Source organism: Marmota flaviventris, chromosome 17 (genome assembly GCF_047511675.1).
Source record: "Marmota flaviventris isolate mMarFla1 chromosome 17, mMarFla1.hap1, whole genome shotgun sequence".
In the NCBI taxonomy this organism is placed as follows: Eukaryota; Metazoa; Chordata; class Mammalia; order Rodentia; family Sciuridae; genus Marmota; species Marmota flaviventris.
This window is the reverse complement of record NC_092514.1, coordinates 44,854,341-44,870,353: the sequence shown is the minus strand read 5'-3', so window position 1 is coordinate 44,870,353 and position 16,013 is coordinate 44,854,341. Positions and strand designations below refer to the sequence as shown.

The window sequence follows — 16,013 nt, the reverse complement described above, 5'->3', positions numbered from 1 at the left end:
AGGCATTGAGTCCCTCACTCCAAAATAGACCTTGGTGCTGAGGTCGGTGGACCTGCACCCCCAGGATCCCCACATATAGATTGGGTCTCAAGGAGGCAAAAGGAAAAGAAGGACCCCCAAACCTTTGCTCTAGTTATGGGACCTCAATCCCCATCTGCCATGGCAGAACTGAGGAGAAGCCTTAAGGACAGCAGTACTATGCAAGGAGGAAAGGGCTGGGCTGAAACACCAGTGCTGCCTGGCGGGGACTGGCTCCCAACCTCACCTCAGGCAAATGATCTAACGGAAACTCAGTCTTCTCATCTGTGAAAGGGGAATAATAATGCCTCACAGGATGTCACTGAGGATCAAATGCAATAATGGAGGTGGCCAAACCTGGAAATTGCCATACTGATACATGTATTGTACAAATACAAGCCCATGGTCTGCTTCCCCTTCATATTCTTGCTTCCAATTCTGTAAGAGATCCCTTTGCAAGACACCACGTGGTTCAATTCTGGCTCTAAGAGTGGAGGAGGTAAGGGGCCGGAGGGGGTCCTCCAAATCAAAGCTTAGTCCTGTCTGCTATAGACACAGAGTAGATACCTTCTCTCCCTGCAACCCATTCCCCAGAGCCATGTCTACCTCCATTGCCTCCTCTTCCCAGGCCTGGCTCTGAAAGACTCCAGACCATGCCCCACCTCTCTGCCTGAGGCCCTGCCCTCCATCTCCTCTGCTTCTGCAGGGTGCAGGGCTGAGGAAGTGAGTCTACTCAGCTGCTCAGAGAAAGTGCTGCCTCTCCCTGCATAGGGTGGGGCAGCTGCTAACTTGTTCCAGGGCTTTTGATCACTCCCTTCTATAGGCCTCCCCAGTCCCAGCTGGGACCACAGGCCCTGAAGGAATGCCAGGGGGGCAAGGCTGCTACCCTCTTCCTCTCAAAGAAGTTCTCCCTCCCAAGTATGGATTTGCATTTCCCCCTCTGTCTTCTGCTACCCAAGCCCCAAGGGAAGAGGTGACAGTTAAACCCCCACTTCCGGCTCCTGGCCCCAGAGGGCTCACTTCCTTCCAGGTATTTTCCGGGATGGGGGAGGAGTTGGAAGGGTGGCAGGTGCTGGGTTTGGAGAACTGGTAAAAGAATGGCTTTTGGAAGCTGGGGTCCTCCACTCTGGTGTCCTAAGCTGCTCCTTACTTTCCCTCAAGCTCTCCCGAGTAGTACAAAGGCTCAGGCAGGAAGCAGCACGTAGTGCTCTTAAATGGGTCTGCCAACCCCCCCCCCCCCATAGAGGCCCAGGTCTCTCTGCCTTGGGATGGACCCCTAAGGAAAGCTCCTCAGGCTCTAAGTCGTCACACACCAGATTGCCTGCCCTCTGCCCTGAAGGGAAATGTTGAGAAGGGTAAGTGCCAAAACCTAGAAGGGAGATGTTGTCCATCATAATTCTCAGAGTATCTGGCATCTTGGTGCCAGCAGCATAAGGCAGTTTTCTCTGCACTCAATTCCTAATTCCTGAACTCTTCACACACAAGAGAAATGCAGTCTCTTTAGGCAAAAAGCACTGAGCCAGGCAGTGCAGGACATACAAAGTGACAGTGATCCCTCTCAAGGTTGGTCTGACACTGTGTGTGGGACTCAGTCCTCTCACTCATAAAATGTGGGGCTGGACAATTCATGACTCCCCAGTCCTGATGTTCTATGGTCTGCCTTCACTTCCTGCGGTCTCAGCACTTTGGATCTTGCCCTCCCACAGGTGAAGGTCTGTATACTACCCCAAGGCCCAGGCAGGCAGCCATATGCTTTCCTCAATCTAAATTTACTGGCTCAGCCAAAAGCATAGATAGCCCCAAGTAGGGATATCTATTCTCTGGCTCAAATAAACTGGAATAGAGACAGCAACACAGGAGAAACAGAAGCTAGAGCAGACAGGTTATGAATCCAAGAGGTAGAAAAGTAATCATTTCTGGGATCAAGTAGGTTAAACCACATTCAGAATCCTGTATTTAAACAGCAAAGTAGCCAATACATTAAAAAAATAAAAAAAAAAAAATGGAGCCGGGCATGGTGGCACATGCCTGTAATCTCAGCAGGCTGAGGCAGGAGGAGGAAGGCAAGTTTGAAGCCAGCCTCAGCAATTTAGTGAGACCCTGTCTTAAAATAAAAGATATGGGGTATAACTCAGTGGTAGAGTACTCACCTAAGGTACCCAAGGATGAGGCATGAGGCCATGAATTCAATCCCCAATTCCAAATTTAAAAAATAATTTTTTTTCCTAAATTGGACTGGGGATATACCTCAATGGTAGAGTGCTTGCTTGGCATGCATGAAGCCCTAGCTTAAATCCCCAGCACTATGAAAAAAAAAAAAAATCTTACAAAAAAAAAAAAAAAACGAGAACAGAAAGATTAAAACAAAAAGCAGTTTTGGTCCCTGAACAAATATTTATGTATGATAGATGTATTGGAACAAATGTTGCCCAACAATGCTAAAGGGATAAAATTCTAGCCACGTTTACCTACAATACAGAGGTAGGTGACTACCCTTTCATACACTTAGTAGTTCATAGCTCTCAAATTGCTTACTTGAAAGCAATTTTAAGTATTTGAATCTTACAGCGACCCCAAGACAGGGACCACCAACTACATCTATAAGCAAACCTTATTTGAAGTATAACATACAAACAGAAAAGCGAACGAATCACAAGTATTTAACATCAAGTTTTCAGAAAGTGAACTGACCCATGCAATTAGCATCCACATCAAGATAGAATATAGCCAGCCCTCTTCCATCCACACCTGTCACAGGAACCACTATCTTGCCACCTTACATTATAGCTCTGTCAACTGCATTTTGTCGAGAAGAAATTTTGTTTAGAGAAGGGGTTGGGCTGGAGTCATGGCTTAGCAATAGAGCACTCATCTAGACATACGAGGCCCTAGGTTCAATCCCCAGCACAACATAAAAACAAAAAAATGAAGGTATTGGGTCCAACTACAACTAAAAAAATAGAAAAAAAATCACAGGGGTAGTGGCAGGTGGAGGTAGTGGGGTTAGAAAGCAAGGACTCTGCCTTTAGCTGGATACACATTTTCATCACACAAGTCTGTGTTCCAGTGGGTGTGATGGTGCCATTATCAGGCTGCAGATGGAGGTAGGTGGGGAGGAGGAAAATGCAGAAGAGAGGTTGGGCAATGTAGGGCACAGGTCAGCAAGTGTCCAATAAGGTTGGAATGGAGAAGATGCAGCCAGGAAAATGAAGGGCTGGACCCTTGAGTACTCCTAAGGATCTCCTCCCTGGGCCATTACCCCCACTGCCTCTCCTTCTTTGGATAGAAAGGGAAATAGAGGTATTAAGAGTAGGGTGGTTGGTGGGGATTCAGTGTGTAAGGACAATGTTTTAACCTCACTGAACAGAAAACTAATGCCTCACACTGGTTCTGTGAAACACTCGCAAAGTGTTGTGTTTGGGGATAATTATGGGGAACCAGCAGCTCTCAGCTGGGTGTGGGCATTCTATTTCTTGAGCTAACGCTCCACTAGTTAATCATGGCTAAGCCAATCAACTCTCTGAACTTGTTTCCTCATCACTAAATAAGGCTATTAACTGTTTCAGGGGTTTTGTGAGGATCAAATGAGACAAAGAATGTGAAAGCCCTTTGTCAACTGCAAAATGCTATTTACACAAAAGGTTTTACTGATACTAAACATGAACCAGATTTCCGGACAACATATTTTTAGTCTGTTCTTACCATTACATATCTGCCTCTTTTTTAATGCAGAGATCAGACATCAGGGAAGGGACATGAAGATTAAGCAGCAGATTGTGGACAGGCTGGAAGAAACAGGCCACACCAAGTGCAAGGGTTCAGTCCCCAAACCTGATGAGCCCAGCCTGAGCTTAGATTCTCATCAGCCCCTCTCTTCCAAGACCAGAATGTTCTGATCCTTGATCTATCAGCTATCAGTTCCTCCTTGGGCTGGTGGCTGTAGTCCCCAGTGCACTGCCATTCTTCTCTGAGGAGACCCTAACTGAACAGCACTTGGTAGGTAAATGAGGAATAGGCAGGCAAGGGGAAAGTAACCTGCCTACTATTTCTAGTCTCTGATATGATTTGTCTCTCTTGAATTGAGGAGTCTTGCCCTTCTGAAGGAGATCAAAGTACTAAAAGCAAGAGCCTAAGACATCTTAATATCCTGGGCAGACTCAGAACCCCAGATTATGGAGTGGAGCCAAAACAGACACAATGGGCAGGATGGAGCCTTCATGGCTGTGGAATTCAGGGCAGCAGTACCAGCACCACTCACCCTGAGAGAGCCTGGAACCAAGTCCATCTTAGTTTCTTTGGGCTCCCGCTACAGGATGGGACTCCTACATCTTAATCTGCACTATTCAAGTACCAGAGAAGGCAAGAAAGTGATTCAGAAGCAACTCCCAGGCAGAGCTGAAACAAGCCCCTTCCCCCACAACCATTAGTGCCTGTCTTTCGCTTCCTGCAAGATTAGCAGCACCCAGTTCAGTGTGGGACTGAGGTAGCCACGTGTGGTTATTTGTGCACAGCTCCTCCTGCCTTCTCTCCCCACAACTGTTTCCATTCTCACTAAGCAGCCACGTCCGGGTCAGACACCTAGGACAGCAGCTGGGACTTTCCAAGGGACTTTTTGAGAAAGCCAGTGAAAGTTTGGGGGTTGGCTGCACAGCCTAGGCACTCTTGCCAAATCCCACTTCTTCACTTCAGGAAGCTTACACTTCATGTAAGCTGTGTCCTGGCAGGGTTGCTGACCAAAGCTCGTTTCAGATTGAACTCCAACTGAGAGAAATATATACCCATAGAGCCGAATTTGGAAAATGAGGTTAATAGACCATTCCCTCAGAACTTGATGGCACTAGTGAAATGGTTCCAGTTTGAGGAGAACCTGGGAGTGGATATGAGTGGCCTGATGAGTCCCAGCCATCATCCCACAAGCCTAAGAGGGGGCAAATATAGGGTGGAGGAAGACAGACACTAGAGTCAGCATTTCTCTTCTTTTTCAGGCAGGGTCATAGGTAACCCAAAACTGACTCACTAGCAACACCAGGTGGCTAAGGGACACAAAGTCTAGTGCAGGCAGCTCTGCTAGTGAGTCAGAGGTCACCCTGCAGTTGTGGTTCTAGGCATCACTTCATACATCCCCGCCCACAACTATTTTGATTATGTGCACATATTGCATCCACTAAAAAAAAAAAAAGAATAATAAGCAAAGAACACAGGAATTTTGCTTTTTGTAAGATTTATATTCTAGAATTTTTACACTGTTTCATCTTTTTTTTTTTGGTTCCAGAGGTTGAACCGAAGTGTGCCTAACCATTGGGCCACATGCCTAGCCTTTTATTTTTCATTTTGAGACAGGGTCTCACTAGGTAGCTTACAACCTAAGTTGCTGAGGCTGACTTTGAACCTGTGATCCTCCTGCCTCATTATAACATGCGCCACCATGCCTAGCACATCGCTTCATTTCTGATCACAAGAATCTTGAAGTAAACAGAGTATAATCACTTAAGTCACTTTATGGATGAACTTAAATCAAAATGGGGATACTAATAGGATTTCTGTGGAAACTTAAATAAATGAGTTTATGGTAATTTTTTTATTTTAAAACAGGTAATTCACCTTGGCCCTTGTAGTTACCCAAAGCACCCTTACCAGGTTACAGAAGGAAAGGCCAACTTCCCACAGAGGCACAAACTCCCAGACAAGACCCAGCAGCCACCTGAGGCTGGAAGGTCTCCAGAGAGGGGAATGTAAAATGATGATGAGACTAGCCAAAGGTATAGGTAGATCAGTAAATATAAAGAGACAAAGAAGGAAAAGAAGCAGTATTAAACAAAGTCAAGGAGCAAAGAACATTAAGCCTCAAGATTTCAAGAGACTGATTTGACAGGTCTAGAGGGCAAGACATAAGCACTAGACAGTGGGACTACACTGAGGGGTTATTGTGCCACAGAACAGCAGACCTTCCAATGAAACTCAAGCAAGTATGCTGGGAAGGCTGCACTTCTGGAGGCCCAGAAACAGTGACAAGAGCAGAAGAGCCTTTATTGTGCTGGATGGTGCTTACCAGGCAAGTGAGCCCTTACTGTGCCTAGCTGAAAGAAAGGGAGAGGGAGGCAAGCCATGTGTCATAGTTTTAAGAATTTTCCAGTGGTTCATGTTAATTGGAATTTAACTCAAAGTACTGCCCATGGGCAAAAGCACAGCCCAGGGCGTGAGCAGGAATACCAGCATCCTTTCGCCTCAATTCAGTCTCTGTGAACCCTCCAGCCCCAACCCCTCCACCTCCACCACTAGTCCCAAGGATGTGCTACTCTCTCAATTGTCTGTTCATTCTCAGAGTTGGAGGGCAAGTAGTATTTGAAGTTCTGCCTGTTTAGTTCCACACCAAAAAATAAGCAGAGGAAGGAGGTGGACAGAAAAGATGCTGGCAGCCTGAATCTTGCTAGGTCTTTATAGCCGTGTCTCTGGATTTGTAGGCCACTCCTCGACTTTTCAGCTCCCGCACAATTCCTGTGGCAAGAAAAGAAACAGCTCTGTGAGGGAAGATACAGTAGGCGAAGAAAGGTCCTTATCTGACACCTGAGAGGGGAGCTATAAGCAAACTGGAGTTCCTAGACTGCTCATCGATGAGTCCTGCTTTGTTGGATTCTTACCAATGAAGATCCAGGCAAGTCCTGGCAAACACTGACCAGGTAAGAAATTAGAAGAAAAAGAGGGACTCATGTAGTCAATCAAAAACAAATGCCTGATACTCTGGTTTCTCTTAAGATTGCATAAATCTTTCAATTACTAAAGATTTCCATGGAGGGAGCTGGGGATGTGGCTCAAGTGGTAGTGCGCTTGCCTGGCATGCATGAGGCATGGATTTGATCCTCAGCACCACATAAAAATAAATTAAAGATATTGTGTCCACATAAAACTAAAAAAATAAATATTAAAAAGAAAAAATTTCCATGGAGAACAACAACTCTGAGTCTTAAACTAATTTTTTGAGGCCTTGTTTCAGTAAGGAAAAAAAAAAAAACCCCAAAAAACAAATGCCTGTAACCAGAATTCTTGGGTGAAACTAGGCAAGTTATTTATCTCTCTGTGCTTCAATTCATCTGTAAAATGTAGAGCTCCTTAAGAGTTAAGAAGATTGTTGTTAATTCACCTAAAAGATTGACTTCCCAGATGGGTATGGTACTACACACCTGTAGTGCCAGTTACTCAAGATCACTTCAGCCCTCAAGTATGAGATTAGCCAGGGCAACAAAGCAAGACCCCAACTCAAAAAAAAAAAAAGACTGACTTCTGCAGCAGTTGGTACAATAAATGAACACTAGCTATCATTATGATTGTTATTACCTTGGGGCAGACGACCAGTGACAGACACTGCATATACACCTGGCTTGAAGTTACCTGAAAGAGAAGAAAGGAAGTTGCAGTGGGAGTGAGTTAAGACTAAATGAAGGCTTGAGTCAAACACAAGAGAAGTGTTACCACTCAAGAGATGAGCCATCACTTCTTTTGGCTACAGGTATATGTCCTGTATTATGGCTTCCTGGTCTTTCCTACACTATCTTTCCCACCTTGGGGCTGCAGACCTTGCTACTTAAGTATCTTGCTGGCCCTGATGCACAGTACCAATACCACATAAGCCAGGATAGGGAGAATGGGAGACACTTACTGACTCGCTGCCACTTGGAGACCCAGCTGTCCTCTGGACTCATCATTGCAATGATTCTAGGGAGAGAAAAGAAACAGTGTCATTCTGAGCCTCCCTTGCTAGAGAGGAGGAAGACCAAGTGAGCTGCTCAGCCATCAAAATAGTCCTGGAAAAGCAATACTAGGAGAAGCCAGGTGTTGAGTTTCTGTTGGAAAGCAGGGGAAACTGAATTCTAATGCTGGGAAGGGGTGATACAGAACTAGTATCAACAGAGATTCTTTGTTTTTATATCCCTGGCTTGCCAGTAAGAAGTCAGTTACTATTCCCAAAAGATAATTTCACCAGGCTCAAAAACATCCTTAGGGGCTGGGGATGCAGCTCAATGGTAGGGCACTTGCCCAGCATGTAAAAGGCCCTGAGTTCAATCCCAGTCAATACTGCACCCAGAGAGAAAAGGAAAATAATCTTTAGCTTACAAATTCCCAGGAGATGGGACAGTTTTAGCAGTGGATGGCCAGTATTACAGATTACAACCAACACAACCACTAGGGGGCTAGGCCAAGTACAAAGGGGAGAATGAATCAAAACAATGGATCCTCCTACCAGAAATAAGCTATACTTGGCCAAGCCCCTCCTCCAATGAGCTGAGCAGCTAGAGTGCATATGAAGACCTCTCACAGAATCTCATCAGTAAGATGAGACTCAAAGATTGAGATAATTTCATGGAAAACATATATTACATAAACTATCACAGAACAGGTGCTAAATAAGCATTAGCTCTTATTATCCTAAAAGGCCTTCCCAGGTAACTCCAATTCCAGAGCATGGCTAACAAAAAGACTATTCAAGGGCTAGAAGTCCACTATTTGGGCAAGAAAGATCAGAATCAGCGGCTACCAGAAGCTATTGAGGTAACTGTGGTTATCCATGCATTCAATCAAATGACTGCCTATCATGTGAGGTCTGTTCTAGGCGCTTATGTTTGTGGATTGCCTCCTCCATATGCATTTCCTGTTCTCTTGGTAACAATCTTGGATTTTACTTTAGGGGAGACTCCCTTCCCATCCAAATCCTACATTTTCACCTGTGCTTTGAGTAGAACTGACCTCACTTCCAGGGTTGACAAGCAGAAGAACAGCTAACTGGCTCTGCAGACTGATCTGGGATGGGCATGTATGAAGGCCATCCTCCCACAAGTATATTTTCCTTTGTCTTTCACAAATCTATCCTTATCCTATTACCCAACAAATTTTACCTATACAGAATTCTCACTTTTCCAAACATCCCTGACTTTTCCTACCTCATGCCTTTGTTCCAGTCACTCCTTGTATATGAAGTGTTCTTTCTAACCCTCCACTTCAAATTTCTCAAAAATCCTATGCTTCTTGTCTTTAAAAGGAAAGAGTGCTATTTCCTTTACTCATCCAAACTTCCTCTGATTTTTATTAGCCTTTGATTTGCCTACTCTTTTAAAAACCAATATGCTCTTGAACATATAATTCCTACAACTCAACAAAAACAAAAATCAACCAGATTCCAAAAGGACAGCAAGCTGAGGGTATAGCTCAGTGACAGAGCCATTGCCTATCATGTAAGAGTCCCTAGGTTCAATCCCCATTGTTTAAAAAAGAGGCAAAGGATCTAAACAGACAAGCATATAAGGGGTTCCACAACAATAATCATTAAGGAAATGCAAATCAAAACCACCAGATACCAATTCATATCCACTAGGATAGCTATTATTAAAAAAAAAAAAAAAACTCTCAGAAAGGCTAGTATAAAAACAAACAAACAAAAAAAACATGACAAGGACTGGCAAGGATATGGAACACTTCGGCACTGTTTTTTGATTCCTTAAAAAAAATTAAACAATGAATTATCATATAATCTAGCAATTCCATTTCTGGATATAAACCCCCAAAGAACTGAAAGCAGGGACCTAAACATGTATTTGTGCATTGATGCTTATAGAAGTATTATTTACAAAGGCCAAAATGTAAAAGCAACCCAAGAGACCACATAAAGATGCATGGATAAACAAATTTGCATACGCATGCAATGAAATATTATTCAGCTTTAAAAAGGAAGGAAAATTTGACACATGCTATGACATGGATGAACCCTGAAGACATGCTACATGTTGAATAAACCAGCCACAAAAGACATGATATAATTCAAGTTACATGAGATACCTAAAGTAGTCAAACTCATAGACAGAAAGAATGGTCTAGAGACCATTCATTCTGGGGACAGAGAATGGGAAGTTAGTGTTTAATTGGTACAGATGAAAAAACTCCTAGAGATGAACAATAGCGATGGTTATACAACAATGTGAACGCACTAATGGCACTGAGTTGTATACTTAAAATGGTTAAATTGGTAAAACTTCACATTGTGTCTCTCTTACTAGTAACTTGTGACATCTCTCACAGCAGCTAACACGGCACGTTACACAAAGATGTGAGTCCCTTTGTCAGCACTGAATGGTATAGTGCTAACAAACGAGTAAGGATGCCAGAGTAAACAAAGTTTTTAAGAATTATTTAAGGAACAAGAATAAAACAATATCATGCTTAAAGAAAAAAAAAAGGATGCTAGAGTATCTTGAGTGTCATATGTATGCATAGAAGTAAAGATTCTATGCTGACATCTTTTTTTGACCCATTCTTATTCTCCGCTAAAGGAAATCAAAGAAGAAATGGAGCTGGCCCACCTTAAAAGAACTTCAGCAAGTACTTAATAGTACCTCCTTAGCCCCCAGAGAAAATGATCTTCTGGCTATTATTTTGAGGAAGAAGATCTAGCCACTCATTATGCTTCTCTCCCTTCCATTTCTCCCCAATGGACAATTTTGCCAAAGGAAAACTCTTCTTCTAGGACTTCTTTAAGGTAATCAGCTTTGGGGCAATAATCTACCATTATTTTCCCTTCCTTTTGTTTTACTGTCAAAAAGAATCTTTATGTATTCAATGGGGTATTTTTTTTTTTGGGGGGGGGGGTGTTGATGCTGGTGACTAAACCCAGGGCCTCATGCATGCTAAGCACGCACTTTACCTCTGAGCTATTACTCAACATACAATAAACATCTACCACCTTCTGGGCCTTGTGCCATGTAATATTGCACAAGATAAATTCAGTCCCCACTATGAATGATCTGACCATCTAGTAAAGCAGTGTTCAATGGAAATACAATAAAGACACATCATTCTATATTTTCCAGTAGTCACATCTTAAGAGTGAATACTAAAAGATGAAATCTCAATATTTCCTTTAACCCCAATACATCTAGAGCTATCATTTAAGCACTGTAATTAATTTTTAAAATTAAGATTATTTACATTCTTTCTTCTATGCTAAATTCTTGAAATCTGGTGTATATTTTACACTTAAATCAAATGTTTACTTGGATGAGCCACATTTCAAATGCCAGCAGGCCCATGAAGTTGGTGGATATATGGGACTAGTATACCTCAAAATAACGGTTGAAACCAACTAGGGATTATTACCTTAAAAGCCTGCCCTATGAACTCTGGATGCGGTGGGGGTGGGGCAAAATGACACAGAAAGAAGTGAATTAAGGAATCTGAAGGAGCTTACCCATCAAAGGAAGAGCTGGTGCAGTCATATACCATCTCTCGATTACCCTTCATTTGTAGGTATGCATCACAATTATCACAACCGTCATATTCAAACTGGTCTATTGTCTAAACAGTGGAAAATAATAATTTTTAAAAAGGACAAAAAAGGAAAAAGTAGTTTTCTCAATACTTTCCACCTGGTTCAACTTCTTGGCTCTCTAAGTTGTCTCAACAGGTTCCCCACCCAAGGGAACCAAGGCGCCATTTCTAAATTCCACTCTCACACTCCTCCCTCTCTTGTTCCCAATTCCGGCTGATCTTTCCTTTCTCTAGTCTCCTCTGGGCCAGGCACCCTCAGCTGCAGATCCCCAGTCTTCTGACTCCCAGTGTCTTTCGGATCCAACCTAAATTCACAGCACGCTTGTAGAGCCACGCCTGAGGCATTTTAGACCGCCCGTACCCTTAGGGGCAAGACCTGCTCGCGTTCTCAGGACATAAACAATGGCGTCCTTCGAATTCCCACTCCCCTGGCCACCTCCCGGGGTCCTGGACATTTCTTTCCCCTGTCACCAGTCTCATCCCACTTTCCCCTTCTTCCCCCACGTCACCCCTACATCCAGGACCCCGACAGATACCTTGACCAGCGAACACAGCAGACAAGCACGCAGATGCCGTAGGTCCTTGGGCACAGTCTCCAAAGCCATCCTCTAGGATACGAAGAACAGCAGAGTACACGGCCACAGCCTCCACACCGCAGGAAGTAAACAGCTCACTACCCAGAATGCCCGTCACTTCTGGGGCCCGACTTCCTCTTCCGGTGTAGGAGGGCGCCGGCCCCGCCCCTCCCCCCCCCCGCCTGAGGAGTTGGTTTCTCCCGCCGGGGATCGGAGGTGGGGCGGTCGGCAGCCACCTGGGCCGGCGCGCGCCTCGCCACCTGGCCGCGCGGGGGCCTTCGGAGGCGGCCGTTGGGCCCGTCGGCTGGCCCCGAGGGGCGGGGTTGGCGCCTGCGCGGAAGCTGGCCGAGCCCGAGCGTGAGAGCTGCAGCGCGGGCCATTTAATGTAGGCCGCTGGAACCCCGCCATGGTTCCCTTAGAAGGCTCCCCGATGATAGCCCAGATTGTTTTTTTGTCTTCCGGTTTTAAAAGCGAAGGAGCAGGACAGAGGGTGTAGCTCAGTGGTAGAGGATTGCCTAGCATGCTGGAAGCCCTGGGTTCATTCTCAGCATCACAAAAAATAAAAATAAAGAAAAATCCATGTCTCTGGATATCTCTGCAGAGACCGAAAATAAATGCACAGGCTGCCCCACCCTCCTCCCTAACTGTGAGAGAGCACTATAGGGTTTCCATTTGCCGTCCACAGGAATGCTGGCCTGTGAGCTGAAAGCCGGGAAATGCTTAAAGACTACGTTAGCGCGTCCCAGCTGATAATTTATACTTTGTACAGCTCTTAGTAAAATTTAGACAATTTCTTTACTTGGGAACATCTATAGATTAGGTGTCTTTCTTTCCCCATCGAACCCTAAAGGAAGTTAAATGTCTTTTTCTCTCTTTCTAAACTAGGCAACCAGCACCTCTACCAAATCTTCTGGGAGAAGCAAAAGAATTGTGCAGTGTGAGGAAGAGAGCCAAAGCTCCTCCTGACCCTGGGGAATTCTTCATACAAAGCACCAGCTCTCTGGTGTGTAGGCAGAGCACAGGCATTTGTGTTTATCTGAATTGGAGCTTCAGGATATAAATAGTTTCAGGCCCTTCTGTTCTATCCTTGCAGCTGGCCTCCTTATTGAAACAGCTTCTTCAAGGCAGACCTGCTTCTTGTTGCCTGCTTCTGTCCCATGCTGTGTCCAGATGGGATCTGTGACTGGGGTCTGGTTGTTTTCTGTTTCTGAATGTTCCCTGAACACATTTTTACTCTGCTGTCTTGTGTACACCCTATATTGACTATGAAGTATGCTCTTTCTAATTTTTTTTTTTTTTAGTTGTAGCTGGACACAATACTTTTATTTATTTTTATGTGGTGCTGAGGATTGAACCCAGGGCCTTGCACGTGCAAGGCGAGCACTCTACCGCTGAGCCACAACCCCAGCCCAAGTATGCCCATTTTATGAAAAAAAAATGAAGCTCTGAATATTTGCCTAAAGTCACAAAGTAAGTCATTGAAGCATCCTAAATTAAAGTGTGAAGTGAACCATAATATAGATAACTAGTGACTGAATCACAATGAGAATCCATGCATGCCCTCTTCTTCCCTGATGCCATGCTTTTAAGGGGCTTAAAAAATCTGTTATTGGGGCTGGGGTTGTGGCTCAGTGGTAGAGCGCTCGTATAGCATGTTCGAGGCCCTGGATTCGATCCTCAGCACCACATATAAATAGAGGTATTGTGTGCAACTACAACTAAAAAATAATTTTAAAAAATCTGTTATTGACAAGCCTATCACTCTACACTAGCCTTTTGTAAATCAGAGACTAGCCTCTGATATCAGAAATAATTTATTCCTCTCCATGTAGAAAGATGAAATTGTTACTCTGAGTGAGTCAGGACAAAATAAAACCCAAGACCAGACCACATTTATGGATAAATATATTAGCAAATAAATACATTTCTCAACATAGTGCCTGATTCAAGCGTCTTTCTGTCTGGTTCAGATATAAATACCCATGTGGGTGCCTAGGTGCTAGTCTCCCCGCTGACATTGAGGGAAGAACATTACCAAGTAGAATCCCGTGCCCATTTTGCCCCCACATTCACATTCCAGGCAAGGATAAAGCCTGAGGGACTAGAAATGGTCAGAATGTCCTGAAGTGAATGTCACCCTCAGGAGGTCCCCCAGCCCTTGCTCATTCAGTACAAGCTGCCCAGGCCAACTTTCTACTCCAGCTCTACTTGGGTGCACACCTTCTGGTTGGTCCCTGGCCTACATGGCTTATACTGAGGAGCTGGGCCTCTGGGCCCTCCAAACCTAAGGGGTCATACTTTGCTCTTCCTTTGTTTTCCCCTGTTCCCCATCCCTGTTCTGAGACAAAACTTCTCTCAGAGAAGAACTCTTGGTTGTCTTTTCTCAGCTGTAATTTTGTATTTTCCACCTTCATTCCATCCTCCTCCTTCCCAAAGTCAATCAGAAATTCTCTCCTTTTTGCCTGTTTTGGGTCTTTGAAACAGAAGATCTTCAAGGAAGAGTCATTCCTCTCCCTTTCCTCCATCCCCTGAGGAACTGGGCTGATAGAGGGAGTTGGAAGATCAAAAGCTTCATTCCACATTCTTCAAGGAGCTGCTCCCACCTCAGGATAGAACTCTATGCCCTGGGTTCCCAGAGCATCTCTCTGACTTAATATTGTGGATCTGCCATTTTAAGAACAATTCAAGGACAAGAAGGGGAAAATATTCTTCCTTATGCACTGCCTGGAAAAGCTGCAGAGACCTCCCTTTTTAGGGGTTAGGGCTTACCTATGCTCCTGGTCCTTTTGTAAAGAAGGAAAATAAGAAAACTGGGGTTGCCCCTGATGCTGTGGCCTTCCAGAGAAGAGCCAAAGCTCATGTGCAGAGCTCACTCAAGGCAGGAGGTGAGCAGGGTCATGCATTCAGCTGAATGCATTGGCTGGTATGAACATGAGGCCTGGGGAGGGAGAATGAGCAGGGCTGGGGGAAGGAGCAGCACCTTTGTGACACCTAGCTACCCACCCCAGCTTCCTTCCCTCGACAGCTCAGCACTGGATCCAGCCCACAAATGCACACCGGTAAAAGCTGGCTGCCTGGCTGGACACAGGCTCTCTGCACTGCAGACAACACCTAGAGCCAGGATCTGGAAACAGTAGCCCCCCCCCCCCCCCCCAATCACCATTCCTCTCCTAGTGGTTACAGGAAGTATGGCAAAAAGAGGGGTGTTTGCTGAGGTCCTTTCTTCTCCCAGAAGTGGACTTCGTGCCAGGTAGGAGTCTAAATGATTGAAGCATACTCTTGGTTGGAGCTTGGCCTGACCATCTCACACAGTCTGTTCACACAGCTCCTCAAGCTCCTCCTCTGATCCTATATGTGGAGAGAAGGGAGGAAGAGGTCATTATGGTTAGGATGGGATCCTGCTTCTCCCACCTGTGGAGAGAAGTGTGGCTGGGAAGGAACTGCACAAAAAGGAAGATCAGGGAATAGCTCTGGAAAGGTGATTAGACTGAAAGCTGAGAGGGCTCTGTTGGGAAACTAGGAGAGAAAAAAACAAATCTAGAGAAACACATACAGCAACCAGTGTGTTACCAATACTTACTATTCATTCATTCACCCAATAAATATTTATTAAGCATTCATTGTGAATTTGGCCTGCTACCATTTGTCAAATAGAAGACCCAAAACAATAAGCAGGGACCTGACACCCTTACAGGAGAGAAGGCATGCATGCAAATGGCTATTATGCCAGTAGGACAGGACTGGGGTTATAAGAGATGCATTGAGAAAAGGGAGAGACCATGTCCAAGTGCAGCAATCAGAAAGGCTTCCTGGAAATAAGGATACATGAGTTGGTTTTACAGGAATAGATGAGAATTAAACTTATAGGAAAAGGAAAGGCAGCAGGATATTCTGGGGTGCAAGAACTGTAAGAAGTGATTTTCCAGTTTGACTAAAGTATAGTTGGCAAGAGAAGGGAAGGGAAAGAGTGGAAAATTAGGTTGGGAAGGAAGATGGGCTAATTGGTGTTGGATTCATGAAGGCCAAACCAGGTTGTTGCAGTTTTCCTTACTGTAGACAGAACATTTGAAGATTTCTAGACAGTTCTGTGTAAGGCAGATGACCCTGGCA

General features: G+C 44.7%; 2 protein-coding genes and 1 long non-coding RNA gene across 4 annotated transcripts in view; 1 reads left to right on the top strand and 2 right to left on the bottom strand.

The window, feature by feature from the left end:
- The first annotated feature begins 792 nt into the window (after positions 1 to 792).
- Positions 793 to 13,839, top strand: LOC114104214 (uncharacterized). Of its 2 annotated transcripts, XR_003584807.3 has the most exons (4): positions 793 to 1,048; positions 6,480 to 6,695; positions 10,335 to 10,540; positions 12,789 to 13,839. It is a non-coding gene; the product is annotated as an uncharacterized lncRNA (long non-coding RNA). The 2 variants fall into 2 exon arrangements; XR_003584806.3 differs by lacking the exon at positions 12,789 to 13,839 and having other exon boundaries at positions 10,335 to 10,866.
- On the bottom strand, positions 5,578 to 12,029 carry Supt4h1 (SPT4 homolog, DSIF elongation factor subunit). The gene is made up of 5 exons (XM_027950254.3): positions 11,865 to 12,029; positions 11,249 to 11,355; positions 7,673 to 7,728; positions 7,351 to 7,404; positions 5,578 to 6,513 (listed from the first exon to the last, which is right to left on the bottom strand). Exons 1-5 carry the CDS (start codon positions 11,931 to 11,933, stop codon positions 6,446 to 6,448), a joined length of 354 nt encoding a protein of 117 aa, XP_027806055.1. The 5' UTR covers positions 11,934 to 12,029; the 3' UTR covers positions 5,578 to 6,445.
- The window catches only part of Rnf43 (ring finger protein 43), a 61,355-nt gene continuing 59,097 nt past the window's right edge, over positions 13,756 to 16,013 (bottom strand). Inside the window, exon 9 of the mRNA XM_027950305.2 lies at positions 13,756 to 15,251. Within this exon, the coding sequence (XP_027806106.2) occupies positions 15,208 to 15,251 (44 nt within the window). The 3' untranslated portion in view covers positions 13,756 to 15,207. The remainder of the gene's footprint in view (positions 15,252 to 16,013) is intronic.

What these genes read in the sequence shown, in the direction of transcription:
- Supt4h1 (XM_027950254.3), bottom strand. Translation starts at nt 11,933, where the DNA reads ATGGCTTTGGAGACTGTGCCCAAGGACCTACGGCATCTGCGTGCTTGT. An exon ending in TGCTGTGTTCGCTGGTCAAG is followed by an intron (nt 11,356 to 11,864) that starts GTATCTGTCGGG and finishes TCCACTGTTTAG; the next exon opens with ACAATAGACCAGTTTGAATA. An exon ending in ACCAGCTCTTCCTTTGATGG is followed by an intron (nt 7,729 to 11,248) that starts GTAAGCTCCTTC and finishes TTCTCTCCCTAG; the next exon opens with AATCATTGCAATGATGAGTC.